We start from the raw sequence: 15,924 nt of genomic DNA, 5'->3' as shown, positions 1-15,924 counted from the left end.
TATATATATATATGTGTGTATATATGTATATATACACGTATATATGTGTATATTTTTCATTTTACTCAATTTTTTTTTTAAACAAGATCATGATTACGCTCAGTGTCTGGTACCAAACTGTCACTTTGAATGAATGCAGTGATAGAATAGGGCAAACAATTTTAATTTACAGCTTACTGCAACCCATGCATTGAGTGCCATATATTCACATTACTAAGCCAACCAAGAACTTGCATAAAGGGGAAATTATGGCACTGCATTAAGAAGCTTACATTTTGAGAGGCTCCCAGCTGTGTGAGGCTATTGTGTAGTCTGGGTTACATATTGTGTTATATTACCGTAAGTGTTCTTCTATGCACAGGAAGTGTCGGGGCAGATCATGTGCGCTGCGTGGAAACTGTGATATAGTACTGTATAAGCTTTTAAATCTATCCAGCCCTGTATATGGACAACAGACAAGTACAGAAACATGAGTAGGTGCACTTTTTGCTCTCGGTATCAAGATGCAATGATACCAGCGGTGGAAAGTACATTCGCTCAAGTACTGTACTTGAGTACAATTTTGAGACACTTGCACTTAACTTACAGTATTTACATTTGCTGTTGCTTTATACTTATAATCTGATACATTTCATCAGCAAATATTGTACTTTTAACTCAACTACATTCATTTTATACACTTAGTTACGGGTTACTTTGCAGATTCAGATTTTTGATGCAAAATAAAACAATAAGACAAATGCATTAATATTGATCATAGGTTAATGAGTTGATCCCAGTTAAAATAAATATTAAAACTACTCAGTAAATAGAGCAATTAAAATTAGCCCTACATTCATTAGCAGCAACATTAAAATGGTGAACACGTAAATGCATCAATAATTACAATATGACTTACATTATTCTGAAATGGGCCATGCTGCATATTGAGTACTTTTAATTTTAGACCCAAGTATATTTTGATGCTAATACTTTTGTACTTTTAATTAAGTACAATTTCTAATGCATGACTGTATTTCTACACTGTAATATTGCTAGTATGTTTATTTCAACCTGGTGTTATGTCCAATAAATGTGGCCATTGTGATGCAATTGGTCGTGCTAACTTGGCACGAAACATGATTTTCAGTCTGACTGAAACTAAAAACCGAAAGTAAAAAATAATAGCGAATAATTATCATCATGCGAAGACATTCTATGTAACTCTTTTCATCCTATTGTGGATTATTATGGTCCATTTAGACTGAAATAGACTATAAAGCAGAGTATGCTTCAGTGCGGGTCTTAGAACTTTAAACCTTTTAACAGTGTGTTTTCAGTTCATAAAAGTTTTTGGTCACCTACAAATGTCTTATTCATCGTTCGATTGTACTTATAGCTCCACCTTCTTGTGTTAATTCTTATTCCAAGAAAACAATACGGAGGCTTTAAAACAAAAGTCCAGAAACCAATGGGGGACATTACAGTGACTTTGTTAACTTTTTATGTACAGTCTATGCTACATATGGAGCAGGTCCTCTTCACTGAGTGGGTCATCACGTTTCTACAGCAGCCCAGAATGGACAAACCAAGCACTGCATCTAGATAGGGACATTCGCGCTTTTGTGGTGGGGGGTTTCCGTCAGCCATGATAGTTTTCCTACAGTTTCGGTTGGTTGCAAACTGCAACCTCACCGCTAGATGGCACCAAATCCTACACACTAACCCTGTAAAATATTAAATTGTTGACTTACTATCTAATGTTACCCTAAAGTTGTGATCACACCTTTCCCACAACACATCCAGCTCAAATTGACTAAGAACAAGCCGGGCTCAATGAAAGTTGGTACGATGGATGACCACTGTATGCTTGTGTTAGCCTAATATAAGTCACACTGCTTTCAATTCAGTCTGTCTACTACTAATGATTAACCTGGAGCTAAACTCATGGGACAGAAGAGGATGTGGAATAAAGGACAAGTGAGGTCGCCACACACACACCCTCACCCGTGATCCCTGGGCCTGGTAGACTGGAAGTGATGACATCAGTTAATGTTACTCCATATGTTTTTCCACACTGTCAGAGACTGTCAAGACTGATATTTTGGCATGGAGAGCGTTACATCTTGAGATTAGTATAGTACTATACTATATAAGTACAAATCCCAGGTCTTCCTTTAATGATACTTAATATATGTATTCCAGAGGGAAACGTTGTACTTTTTAATCCACTATATGTTCTGACAGAGTACGTAGCTGCTTCGAAAATTGATATTCAGAATCATATAACAAGTATGTGAATCATGATAACTACATGTATACAATTTGCATTGTATACAATGTATTTAACTACCAATCAGTGCAGTGAAACAGTTCAAATTTGCTTCACCTTAATCAGTAAAGGTATAACTCACAGATATGGTCACAAACCCTGATTTTTGGAGGAACTGACCATATCAGGAAAGTATATATTGGCCTCAAACCTGGGGGTGAATTTACACTCCAACTACACATGATGTACTGATTATGTATACTGATCATTTTGAAATACATGCTGTATTGTTTTTGATATTTTAATGTACTTTTACTGTCATTCCAGGCAGCCACTGATTTCCATTCAAATGGCAGACTGTTAAAACTTGCCTCAATTTTGTAATCCATCAGTGAAAATCAAGGCTGCTCTCACTTTATTCGACGTAGCATTAAAGTAGTGAGGTGAAGCAGTGCAGGAGTTTAATCTGTAATAAAAAGTGCATCACCACTAAAGCATGGTTAAGATTTTTTATAGTTCTGTTTAGTTCTTTTTAGGCAATCGCAGCAGAAACAATTTTACACAAGTATGCCACGGACGGGGCTTGCACACAGGTAGCAACAAACTCATGCTGCCAGTCACTAACACATTGACTAATGAATCATCAATCAATGAATTACTTTGGCAGTAACCCGTTCCATAGACCTTATATGCTTGAGCGTCACACCAATCATGGCGTTCAACGGGATAGATGCCACCATGAACTGCATTCATGAATGCTCTGATTGATAGATATTGCGTTATTTGTGACAGTTTAGTTTAGTTAAGTTTGAGCAGCTTGCGCCTAGGCCTTGTCCAATGTGCTCCACGCATTGTGGATTTTGGATGCGTTCCCTGACTTTCTCTCTCCCCCTAACCCGCCGGAATTCCCCCCTCAGAAGCTCATGTGCATGCATACTTTCACTCACAAACACTCAATAAAATCTATTCTAAGGCACTGAACAATACAAATAATAAATAAACCATGCACGGTTAACGTTGTGGAAACAGTGGTGGTTAGGTTAAGAAAACAAAAGCACTTAGGGTAAGAAAATACCTCATGGTTTAGCTTTAAATAAATATAACATAACGTAAGCTACGGATGTAACATCATGTGACTCAGTGGTATAGCATCACGTGCCATAATCTGCCCACTGTGCCCACCTCCACTCCCACCCACGAAGCTCCAAGTCTCTGAGGAATGGCAGATATTTCTACAGTTGAGAAACAAATGTCAGGGCAATTAGAAGTGCCAAGTCATGTTATTTTGTTAACCTGATAACCTGTCTGATTGCAGTAGTAATCCTGCAAAATGCTGTACAAACAATTAAGACACTAAATCATAGTCGGGCTCTCTCCATACCCATGCATAATCTTCTAGATTTTGTCCTCGTCTTGGAAAAGAATAAATGTGTTTGACAAATATTGTCTGGAAAGCAGCTCCGTGTACTGCCTCTGCATAAAGGCGGTGACACCAGCAACTACTGCTCAATCTCCAAATCGCCATGTTTAGCCAAAAACTCATCAGCTAAACGATATTCTAATGCGTCACTTTCGATCTGAGCGTTGCATTTTGGACAGACTTAGGTAATTGGTTTAGACACAATGCATGTAACTGGTTTCACAGTTATCTTACTGACAAAGCTCAAGCAAAGTTACAAAAGGGGTACCTCAAGGCTAAATACTAGGTCCTACCCTGTTTACATTATACATGAATGACCTGGGTTCATTGATTAGTAACGGCTCTATTCGTTATTATGATGGCGACACATTTATTTACTCATCACTGCCCTCTATTGACAAAGCTTTGTAGAATTTAAGTCCTGATTTTGTGGCTATTCAAAAGCCCTGAATCCTCAATTTAGGCTTTTACTGAACCCACATAAAACAGATTACATGATATTCACCAGAAGTTACAGTACATCAGTACAATAAATGGAGCTCTAATACAAAAAGTCCCATGTTATAAGTACCTGGGTATCTGGTTAAATGCAAAGTTGTCTTTTAAATTGAAGAACTAACCAAGAAGTCTAAATCTTAATTAAGTTTATTTTATAGAAATACACAGTGTCGGTTGCAGATTGTAAAGGCAGTATTTTTTATCAGTACTTGACTATGCAGATGTGATTCACATGTATGCTGCTGCCCATACCCTCAAGCCCATTGATGCTGTGGATCATACTTCTCTTAGATTTATAACAGGTGACTGTTTTAGAGCCCATCATTGTAACCTCTATGAGAAGGTAGGGTGGAAATCACTTACCACTTGAAGGGAACCACACTCTGTTTTATCTACAAAGCCATCCTAAATCATCGCTTTTTAAACTTAGAAATATGAGATACCAACTCGTTCACAGGAATACATTAACTTGGATCCTCGTAGATGGAATACACTTCAGTACTTAAGTTAGACACATTAATAACCCTAGAACAGTTAAAGCTTCTTTTGAACAAGGTGTCTACTTTGTCCCTGTGGAATGTACTTGCTCTACTGTTTTTTGTCTTGTTTTTGTATTGATTTAATAGTTTTTGTTGTATAACTTTGTATTGTATAATATTCTAATTATCATTTTTTGGGGGGATTTTGATTATGCATCTGCAGGGCACTAGCTTTGTACTCAATTGGTTTTCCCTGATTAAATAAAGCTTATCTGTCAATGTCACAGATGGGTATACAATGGAGTCAGTTGAAAGCCAATCGCGTTTCATAAAGATGCTAAAGGGTGCCTTGTGCGTCAGTACCAGACGCCGAGGGGCATGGCAAAGCGTCGGTATTTGACGCACCGCAACCATGAGATCTCCTGGTCTCGTGTTCACCAAAAAGTTAATTCACATTTCACATGAGAAAATCTGAGTCGAATTACAACGATAGTGCTTATATCCCCTTGTGATATTTACAAATTCATAGTTCTGTAATAACATACAATGCATTTGTAGGTTAATAGCGGGGATGTTGGTGCCAAAGGGCGGGATTTTATGAACAAAACCAGCCTTTCATGCTGCAGCAGTGGCGGTAAAATCATAGGATTAAGAAATGTGTAATGCTCGGGGGGTGATTGTTACACAGTGATCAGAAAACATTGCCTTACTTCTCTCAACTGAAACCAAAATAATCAGTGGTATCCTTGTCCTTTACATTGCTAAAAATCGCAATAACACTAGTAAAGAAGTCAAAGTGTGATATGAAAAGTCAACTTAAAAGACCAACGCTGTCCTCCTCTCGTTCCCCTCCTGTCTTCTCCTCCTCTTGTTACCTCTCGTTTCCTCTAGTCTTTTCCTCTACTGTTCTCTCTTATTCTCTCCTTCCCTCCCTTCTCATTTGCTCTCCCCTCCCTCCCCTCTCGTTTCCTTCCCTTGTTTCCTCCTCTCCTCATATCACCCTCTCCTCTCTTCTGCTCCGTTCTCTCCTCTCTCCTTCTTTGTAAATTCACTTAGAGTTAATTGCTTCCAGCAGGCTTTTCTCTCGGTCTGTCACGCTGCCCTCCGTCATGTGATGACACTGTGTGGTCTTGTTATCGGGGGCCCGTGGATTGCTGCTGGGCGGAGGAGAGGCCTGGCACACTGCACGTGAACTGGCACGACTGCTTTGACGTGCACTCCAGTGGACCCTGCGTGACCAGGCTCGCTACTGCAGCCATGAGATCCTCTGCATTGTAGAAAGAAGCCCTTCTGCTATTTACTGTTTGGGACTAGAGGACAGATTTCCTAAATGGCTGAGGAAGTTTTAATTCCAACGTCTGGGAAAACCACATCGGTAAGTTCAGACCGCCTACATGACTTGGGTCAGATCCAGAGCCAGGGCCGTCAGCTGACTGATCCCCTATTGTTTTAGACACAGAGACCCAGCAGCTAATAGCATTTACTACCTACTTACAAACGTTCACTGCATACTTGGGATGCAGAGGATCAGTGGCTGCACTCAATAAGACTGTATGAGATTCAATAAAGACCACCAGACATAAAATATACTAAAATCATAAAATGTACTATCACTGTAAAAACTGTTGAATTTTTGTCTCAAACAAAAAGTCAAAGGCAAAATTCTTCAAAACATTCTATAGTTGTTGGGTGAACACTTTTTTGATTGTGAGTCATATACAGAAAAACAAAATGAGTAAAGGTTCTAAACAATAGTAGTTTTCAACCAACTACACTGCAAGAAAACCTGTGTTTCTGGACCAGAAAACTATCGAAATGTGCCATTTGAAAATTAATTTTCTATCTTTTGATAGAAAATTAATTTTCAAATGGCACAGTTCGATAGTGCCATTTCGATGGTGTGATTTAAAGTTTGACATTACAGAAGTTTACTGGTGTGCCCACATATTACAATAGCTATTTATGTATCTGCAGCTCTTAAATACAATTTTAATTCATGTAACACTTATAAACTCCAATACAAAGTTAAAACAGGCAGCAATTGCCAAATATCGGTTTCTATTCATGGCCAAATAGCTCACTTAAAAGATTACTATGTACCGTAAGTGCAAATGTATAAATCTACATGCCTAATATTCGGATTTACAAACAGAACAGCCAGGAATACGAAAACATTGGTTTCCGTACGAAGAGGTTAAAATACAGAACATTTCACTGAATTTAGTTGAAATCATAGTATTTAATAAACAAGGATGTGCAATGTACACACTGCAGTTTATTACAAATATGCTCAACCCATATTGTAGTTTATTTTGAATAATTCATTTGAAAATGATCCGGGGGCCAGAGTTTGGCCACCACAGCATTAGACTGTATAATTTCAGTACAACCGGCACTAAACCTGAAGTGTTATATCTGTAACAGTCAATTTTCACTGTTTTTAACAACTCTTGTGTCAATGTGTTGTCATATCTACTGTGAATAATTTCATCATCAGAAAAACAATTCATTCAAATAAAGTATAATAGAAATATACAAAAGATTGAATTACTTATTTTATGTTTAAAAAAACAAATACAGTAGTGACTCATTCATAATCAAAGATGGATGGGCGCATTTCTGGGCTAGGGTTCTATGTGTGTGTGTGTGTCAGTGTTACCAGCCAGGAGATAGCTGTTCGTAACTAAGTGTTTCACAATCTTTTCCTAAGCCTAATCAATTAATTTTGTTGCCTAACTAAGATTCTCGTGAAGCTGGTAATATATCTAAAAAGAAAGTATGCATGTAACAAGGAGGCGGCGACTCCGGTTGCAAAAATTCAGATTGTATAGAAGTCTATGATAAAATGATCCGACTTCTCACTTGATTTATCACCTCAGTAAACATGAGGTTATGGTCTCAATCACTATTTTCAAGTCTTCTTCATACAGCATAATGTTAATTTAGTAAATTATGTTCCTTTTAGAGTCAAATAGACCATAAAGCGGGCTTACTGTGATTGAAAGGTCTCTGCCGCTAACAGAGCCGTATATGGCGTCCCTACGTCACTCCTCCGCATTCCAAATATGGTAACTTCTGTTCATTGGTTGCAAAAAAAAACCAACATGACGGCCGTATTCCAAGATGGCGACGGCGAAATTGCTGAACTTGAGACTTCATAACTGCCGTCCACAAACCAAGGGTGACGTCACGATGACTACGTCCACTTCTTATATACAGTCTATGTTAACAAGCAGGAAATTGACACGTGTGTGCGATTTTTCCAAAGATAATAACGTACATGTAACCCATTTCCATTTATTTATTCAGATAAATCTCATCCTTCATATTGCTGTCCACAACATTTTAGTCACTTTCATGCCATGTCCCACTTGGTTATAGATTGCAATAAGTCTTTCTCTAGCCGACATCACATTTCCAGGCATTATTCACATATTCTTCCCAAAAACAGGCTCTTTCCTCATAGTCTCTACATTGATATTTTGAAGTTTAGCTTGACTTTTCTTTTCGTGACCAGATACAGGTCACACTGTAAGCAGAAAGGTTCTGACTTTCAGCTCTCTCAGAATTGGCTGCCGGCCATGCTCTTTGGCTTGGCTGTAGAGAGGAATATGAACAATGCAAACAAGAACTTTTTAGATGAGCTTCATTCCTAATTAATACCTTCGCTGTTTAGGAACAACTGACATTTTCTCCTCAAACATGTCTATAACAACAAACATGGTAGCTGAGAAGTTTCTCATCAGAGAACTGAACATTATTTGCAGCTGTGAATGAGCCAATCAATGTGAAGCTTGTTGCCAACAGCTAACAGCTGAGCTTACACAATGCTCAGGGACTCACACATATCGGTCCCCATATCTGGTTATTGGCCAATACATTATGAGCATGTCTCGTCATTGTTACTCAGCCATTAGTAATTGTAATCAAAAACAAAAAATGAATGACTATGCACATTATTTAAAGAACTGTATACAAGCAATTCAACAGTCTTGGATTACAGCCGTCGCCATGTTGTTTTTTTCGCACCAAGAAGACAGAAGTTACCATATTTTTAATGCGGAGGAGTGACGTAGAGACAACAAATACGGCTCTGGTAGCAGCAGCTACATAATGTAGCAACATAATGTACTAAATGAGCATCATGCTGTATTGAAGAAGACTTGAAACTAGCGATTGAGACCCTAAAGTCATGTTTACAATGTTTACTGAGTTAATAAATCAAGTGAGAAGTAGTCATTTTCTCATAGACTTCCATACAATCAGACTTCTTTTTACAACCGGATGAGTCGCCCCCTGCTGGTCAGTAGAGATAATGCAAGTTTTAAGACACTTCCGCATTGGCTTCACTCGGTAGAACCGGAGGTTACCGCCTGTTTCAGAGCTACATTTCCTGAGGTTGTGAGGACCTCGGTTTATAAAAATGCAAAGTCCTGCCCCTTCTGGCGTCCCCCATGGGACCTTATTTCGGAACAAATGTGTACAGCAGTCAACGGCAAGAGACAAATATTTTTTTGATTGCGTTTGAATTGTGCCGTGAATTACTCGTATGATGCTCGTCAATTTATAAGACCATTAGGCACATCTCATCTCACATGTTTGTCATATATTTGTCGGAGGGTCATTTAGATTTTGTGTGAAACAGATCAGTGAACTACTTTTCGTCTTCTACTCGTCTCTCGCAATGCGCTCTTATCACCGACAATTATGTATTTTATCCAGCGACTCTTTTTTATCAGCGGGGAAGCGAAAGAAGGAGCAAGACCCGTTGTCCTGGTACAAACACACAGGCATCTTAACTTCAGCTGGAAACGGCACTTTGGCGACTTTTATAGTCATTCTAATTATTTATTTCAATTATTCCAATTCAAATGGGATAAAATAATTATTTGTCTCTCTTGACGACTATATTTTATCCAAAATAAGATCCCACAGTGGTCAATCGGAAGGGGAATTTGCCTCACTATGTGGAGAGACTGCGATCACTTTTTCCAACCAAACTATTACATTTCTGCTGAAACGTTATATTTTCTCAAGCTTATTGTGCTCAATGAACATCTTATAAGCGCCTACTTCTCCTAGCAAGTCCTGACTGGTTGGGACACATCTAGAGCTCTAGATAGGTGTCATTTCCTTATTTAGTAAAGTTCAATAAATGCCTTTACTCATAATCCTAAAAGTAGGACTCACTTCTCCCACCACTCTCCGGATAAAACTTCCCTAACACATGTCTGTGTCCTGCTGTCTACAGCAACTGACTGGCTCCTTGTTGGCGGTGGCGTTCCTTACCTCCTTTGGGAGCTCCATGCTTTACGGCTACAACCTGGCTGTGGTCAACTCCCCTGCTGTGGTAAGACGCATGTGCACACACACTCACACATGCACCCACACAAATACTATGACCTTAATTTACATGCAGATCTCCATTAAAATAACAAAGAATAAAACATGACTAGAAAAGAATGCTCTTATCAGTCATTATTACCATTTCCTGGAAACACCTAATTTCCAAAGAACGTGTTATGAATGTTGTCGTTCATTTCTGATATTTAAAAGATGCTGAAAACCTATTTTCTGAATTCTGGCACTCTACAATGTTCTGCCATAATTTGGTTATTTGACATCTTTTCTGCCCTGGTTGGAAGTGGGCAGAGCTCAGCTGGAAAATGGTGAAGTCAATTTACTCCATGCACCCATCAGGAGTTAGCAACTGGATCCAAATGAGATGACCTTTTGTGTGTTTTTTTCCTTAAGAGGCCAGATGACTGTCTCGCTGTACTAAGAGCAAATACATGATATATAACAAATATTGTTGCTTATTTAGTAATGAACATTCAATATCAAGATTTGTACGCTTGAATTGAGTAAAAGTGCGTTGTTGTACCACTCATAGTAAAATAGTTTTTTTTGATATGACTTTCAATATTTGGGCCGAGAGTATTTTCAATAACAGAAAGATCAAAATGGAGCCCCCAACTCTTACTGTATGTTAACAGGAAACTCGGGACATAGCTTTTTTTCAAAAATAAATGCCCAAGAAGGTAACTTTATCTTAAAAGGGGACACAAGACAACACTGTTTTTGCTTTTCAAAATAAAAGCCACATAGAGTAAGTCTATCCTAACAGGAAGCTTAGGATATAGGATGCGCACCAAGGACCAGGCAAACTCAAAATTTCTTGCCAAATGTTTTGCGTTATTATACTGTATTATGCCACAATGTTTTGCAAGACACCCATGAGTCAAGGAGAATGGAGAGAAACTTCTTCTGTGTGCATGTGATTGCGTGGCGATGGTTGGGAGTTTTGTATGCCAAACCTCCAGGAAGAGCGCCGGGCTTTGAAGCAAATTGTACATAGTGGCTAAACCATGAAACTACACTGCTCTGATCCGTCATGTAATGCCATTGGACCCAAAAAGACCTCATCCCATATACTTAAATTGAGAAAGGGACGTCTGTTTTTGGAGGTAGATCAAATTCCCAGTACGAACACTTTTGCTTCTTCTGTGGTTGTATCGCCTGATGCTGTTGTCTGCTACTGCCCAATGCTTGTGTGACAGTCTGCATTTCTTCAAATAATGCTTGTTGTCACATGTAATTCTTGTTCTGACTGTATGCCAGTAATGGGTGTGTTGAAAATGTTTGGATGTGTTTTGCTGTCTTTTTAACTTTTGATTTGACATCTTTAAGCCCCTACCCTATTCAAGAGACTTTCGCCATTGTAAATAAGACTTTGGATTCGGCTTTTGGTGCATTGTGCACAGAGATATTTTTCTTCCTCCGTTCATGTGAATGAGACCGAGGGCTTGGAGGCGGGTTAAAAGGAAGCTCTAGTGCACTTCCTTCATTGGCTCATGGATATGGACGATAGCTTGAAGATCTGTGAGATTTTGTCTGCATTTTACTCGTGGAACGTCCAACTTTTTCACTTCATGCGCTACTGAGCAATTTTCGTAGGAATGAATGGGGACCCGCCTTCGTGTGTGTGTGTCGGGGATGCTTGTTGTGATGAATGGGGACTGCATGACATACAGGACTTTAAGGAATGCGGTTCCTGGCCCAGTCACTGAAGATAAGTGGTGGCTTCTCTTTGTTTAGAGAAAAAAAGACAGAATATAATGATCAGTATAGTACATTTTCACTTACACATAAAAGTGAAAAGTGTTCCAGAGGGTTAACTATCCTAAGACATGATATGTACTTACACCACTTGCTATTAGAATGAAGTTAAACAATGATTAATTAATTTCAATCACTAAATAGAATGGTCATGTGTATTGGAACGCAGACATAATTACTAAAATGTGTCAGCATCTATCCGTATTTGATCGTGTTCTCTTTTTGCATTGTGTTTCTGTACTTAGTTGTGCGTTTCTATTTGCAGCATGTTTCTGTAATTGTTTGTGTGTTTTTTTATTTGCAGCATGGTTTTGTATTTGGCGGTGTTTTCTCTATTTGCAATGCATTTTTGTATTCGTTTGTGTTTTTCTCTATCTGCAGCTCTGTGTTATTGGTGAAGATGTTTTCATAATTTGCTTGTTTTTTGTCTATTTGCATGTGTTTTATATATGATCATATCAGCTAATATCAAACAGCTGGCAATGCTAATGATATTTTATCCCAAGTTAAATATTGGTAGGCCTACATTTAAGCATTTACAAGGGCTTATTTGTAAAGATTTGACCCTTGACATCACATAGCACTTACGTTTTCCCAGTTATTTTTTCTCATGCTGTTTTTGGAAGCAGAATACCAATCTAATTCAGTAATGTACCTACTATTTTGTCATCCTACTATTGGGGATATACCTTTTCTCTCACATCACTACTAATATCCAAAAGTTTTGTTGAAACTAAAATGTGCCTGGTTATACTTTACCATGGAATAAAAGAGCCCTTCTGATGTCTTTGTCTTTAAAATTAGGCTTTGAACAGAGACCAAGTCACATGCATAAAAGCTTCTAGTTGCACGTGTCTTCCTCCTGCAGTTGGGGATATTGATGCTGGTCCACTAACTCGTGCCTTCACATGGTAAACTGATTAGGAGGCTGAGGTCAAAAAAAGATTTTGGGATTTGATTAAAGCTGAAAATGTGCAACTGAAAAAAAGAGAGAGATAAAGAGTGTGCTAGTAGGCTACTGGTCTCGTGAAATAAGGCTATCTTGGCCACATGATAAAACATGGTTTCCTGTCTTACCAGGAAGGAATGCCCTCTGTTTGACTCGACTAGATAGAATTGACTGTATCATCTTTAATGGCGCTTCTGAGGATTAACTTTGTAGTTAATTTTACCAGTAGTAGGTGGCGGAATGAGCTAACCAGAGATGCACATATTTTCCAATTGCATATGCAACCGTCAGTCTTATGTATCTTCATACAACGTGTATCTTCATACATGATATCCTAAAAAGTTACTCCTCATTTTTCGTACTTTACTAAGCGGAGGAAAAAAAACTAACCAGGATTCCCTTAGTAGTGGCGAGGGAAGAGCCCAGCGCCGAATCCCCGACCGATGGGTGGATTAGGGAAATGTGGCGTATGGAAGACCACTTGCCAGGGGTCCTTTCAGTCGAGGCTCAGCCCGTGGACGGTGCGATGTCGGTAACAGCTCCCGCTGCACCGGACCTCGCCGCTTCCCGGGGCCTTGGACTAAGTGCTCGCTCCCCCCTCTCTCCTTGCAGGGAAGGACAGGGCTCCCGGCGCGACTGTCCACAGTACGCCCCAACCGCGTTGCATCGCTAGGGCGGGGATCGGCTCACGTAAAAGGTGTCAGGGGTTTGCGGTGATCTCGGCAACCCACCTGACCCATCTTGAAACATGGACCAAAGAGTCTAATACGCACACGAGTCAGAGGGTGAAGCAAACCCTGTGGTGCAAAGAAAGTGAGGGCCAGCGTGCCGGCTGAGGTGGGATCCCAGCCCCGCGGGGATAAAGAAAGTATCTATCTCAATAAATATTATGTTCTTTATCACTGAGGTCACACAAAATACTTAACTAATGACTAGTAACTACCTGGATTAATCATGAATTGCAGGATTAATACACATTTATAAAGCACATATTAACATAAATCCCTAGTGCATATCTAAATCATTATATTTATATAAATGCATGAATAATGTACATCTTCTTAATCATTTACTTACACTTTAAAAAAAATGTTATTAATCATCTACAAGTCCTTGATAATTGGTTTATAATATATACAATACTTCATTTACAAATGGGGAATCCAACATTTATAAAGTATGAAAACAATCACGAAACACATAATAGACAAGCTTATTAAACTGTTGCATACTAATGAGTGTTAATGTAGGAACAATGCTTTATAAATGATGAATTAAGTGTTTACTAATGCTTAACTAATGCTTCATAGTGTAGTTATTATAAAGTAATATGTGGGATCCACTGTTATACGAATCTATAACTATATATTAAAGAAATAAAAACAGTATAAACTATTTCAAATTATTCGCTTCATTCTACTCGGTGGTTAGTAGTAGACTAACTTTCTATTTATATTGTGAAGTTTGAAGAGCTTTTCTAAATAAACACATGGCCTGTTAATTCCAGCTTGTTATATGCTTGCTAGCACTGGCACACTGAAATAGGAAGTTGTTCCTATTTATTTCTTAATTCTTATTCAACTGTGATCTTTGTCTCTTTCAGTTGTCAGTCTGGTTGAACCATTGTAAAAGCATAAAAGAACATTCAGACGTATAAAGTAGTTCTCTCTGACTGGACACAAACATGCTTTTGTGACAGGAGATTCTAAACTTTTGAACAGTACTGTATGTCAGTCCCTATCCCGATAATTAATCAAAAACAGCTTATTTTCCACATGTTCTGATTAAAGATCATCCTGTTGAAACAGGAGAGGAGATAAAATATTTAGGGAGCTTTTTTGATTGCACTTCAAGTAAAGCAATGCGGCGCTTGTATCTAATCAGGAAATTGGACCCATTCGCTATAGGCAAGAATATTTTAGAGACTGCTGACGGAAGTGTTGTTGAAAGTGTTTTAACTCTTAATATGTGTAAGAACCAAAATAGATGGTCCAGAATTACAAATATCGGCGATAAAATGATGTTCAAAAACCGATGGGATGTATATATAAAACAAGTGAAACTAAGTTATTGATTATTATTAATTCATCTTTCATTCACACATCAGGAACGATGACGGTTTATCATTATTTCTGCCACCTTTCACACCACCTTCCACTCCTGACCTCCCCTACTTCCTGTCTCTGCCATCCCCTTACTTCTCAGTACATAAAGGACTTCTACAATAAGACGGCACTGAGTCGTAATGGAACAGGACTCACTGGGGAGACCCTAACCCTCATGTACTCTCTCACCGTGTCTGTCTTCGCAATTGGAGGTCTGCTGGGCTCCGTCGTCGTCGGCATGCTGGTCTCTCGCTTCGGCAGGTAAGGAGAAGATTCCAGATTCTAGACCAGTTCTACACTAGTCATGGTTTGTTTCCTTTATTATTAGATTATAAACTAAGCAATACAAAATTCAACACATAGGGTAATGATAATTAAAAAAAAGAGTACTCTCTTTGTCTTCTTAAAGCACAGGAGCCATTCTAGTCCTCAGAGTAGATTATATTGAGTGTGTTTGTGAGAGCCATCGTGTGCGTGCTCATGAGTTTCTGACGGGGGATTTCCGGCAGTTCAGGGGGAGAGAAAAAGTCACAGAATGCTTAAAAAAAAATGGACGCCTGAGCTATAGCCGTTCAAACTAAATTGTCATCACAAACAAAGCATTATTTATCTACATTTATGTATTAGAGCATTTGCAATAATCACTCCAAATCAGCAGGGGGAGGTGCATGGAAACGGGTGTGAACTTCTTTCTCCCTCTCTTTCTCCCTTATTTCTCCGTTCTCCAATTCCATTTCATCCAATGGAGGATAAAATGCAATTGGAGCCAAAAGTTATATTTACAACCACAAAAAAAGCAAGCAGGCTAACTGTTACCGGTTCCGTCTTTCGATCTCCTCCGCTCAGTTTCAGGACTATGGACAGTGCCTCACCTACTCAACAGCTCCTCCTAAAATTAGCCATACTCGGTACACCATTTCACAGAACAAACCCACTTGCTTAGCGGGTAGGTTTACAGTGATGATGTCACGATGTGTGTGTGTGTGTGTATATATGTGTGTGTGTGTGTGTGTGTATATATGTGTGTGTGTGTGTGTGTATATGTGTGTGTGTGTGTGTGTGTATATATGTGTGTGTGTGTGTATATATGTGTGTGTGTGTGT

The 15,924-nt window shown here is 38.8% G+C and overlaps 1 protein-coding gene across 1 annotated transcript; it reads left to right on the top strand.

The window, feature by feature from the left end:
- The first annotated feature begins 5,933 nt into the window (after positions 1 to 5,933).
- LOC116400520 (solute carrier family 2, facilitated glucose transporter member 5-like) lies at positions 5,934 to 15,415 on the top strand. Its single transcript, XM_031878403.1, has 3 exons — positions 5,934 to 6,023; positions 9,900 to 9,998; positions 14,922 to 15,415. Exons 1-3 carry the CDS (start codon positions 5,979 to 5,981, stop codon positions 15,084 to 15,086), a joined length of 309 nt encoding a protein of 102 aa, XP_031734263.1. The 5' UTR covers positions 5,934 to 5,978; the 3' UTR covers positions 15,087 to 15,415.
- The last annotated feature ends 509 nt before the right edge of the window (positions 15,416 to 15,924 follow it).

Source organism: Anarrhichthys ocellatus, unplaced genomic scaffold (assembly GCF_004355925.1).
Source record: "Anarrhichthys ocellatus isolate YVR2014 unplaced genomic scaffold, GSC_Weel_1.0 scaffold176, whole genome shotgun sequence".
Taxonomy (NCBI): domain Eukaryota; kingdom Metazoa; phylum Chordata; class Actinopteri; order Perciformes; family Anarhichadidae; genus Anarrhichthys; species Anarrhichthys ocellatus.
This window is presented reverse-complemented; position numbering and strand designations above follow the sequence as displayed.

Excerpts from the sequence above, each read along its gene's own strand:
- LOC116400520 (XM_031878403.1), top strand. The coding sequence starts at position 5,979 with ATGGCTGAGGAAGTTTTAATTCCAACGTCTGGGAAAACCACATCG. Across the intron at positions 6,024-9,899 it reads CGTCTGGGAAAACCACATCG|CAACTGACTGGCTCCTTGTT; the intron begins GTAAGTTCAGAC and ends TGCTGTCTACAG. Across the intron at positions 9,999-14,921 it reads TGGTCAACTCCCCTGCTGTG|TACATAAAGGACTTCTACAA; the intron begins GTAAGACGCATG and ends CTTACTTCTCAG.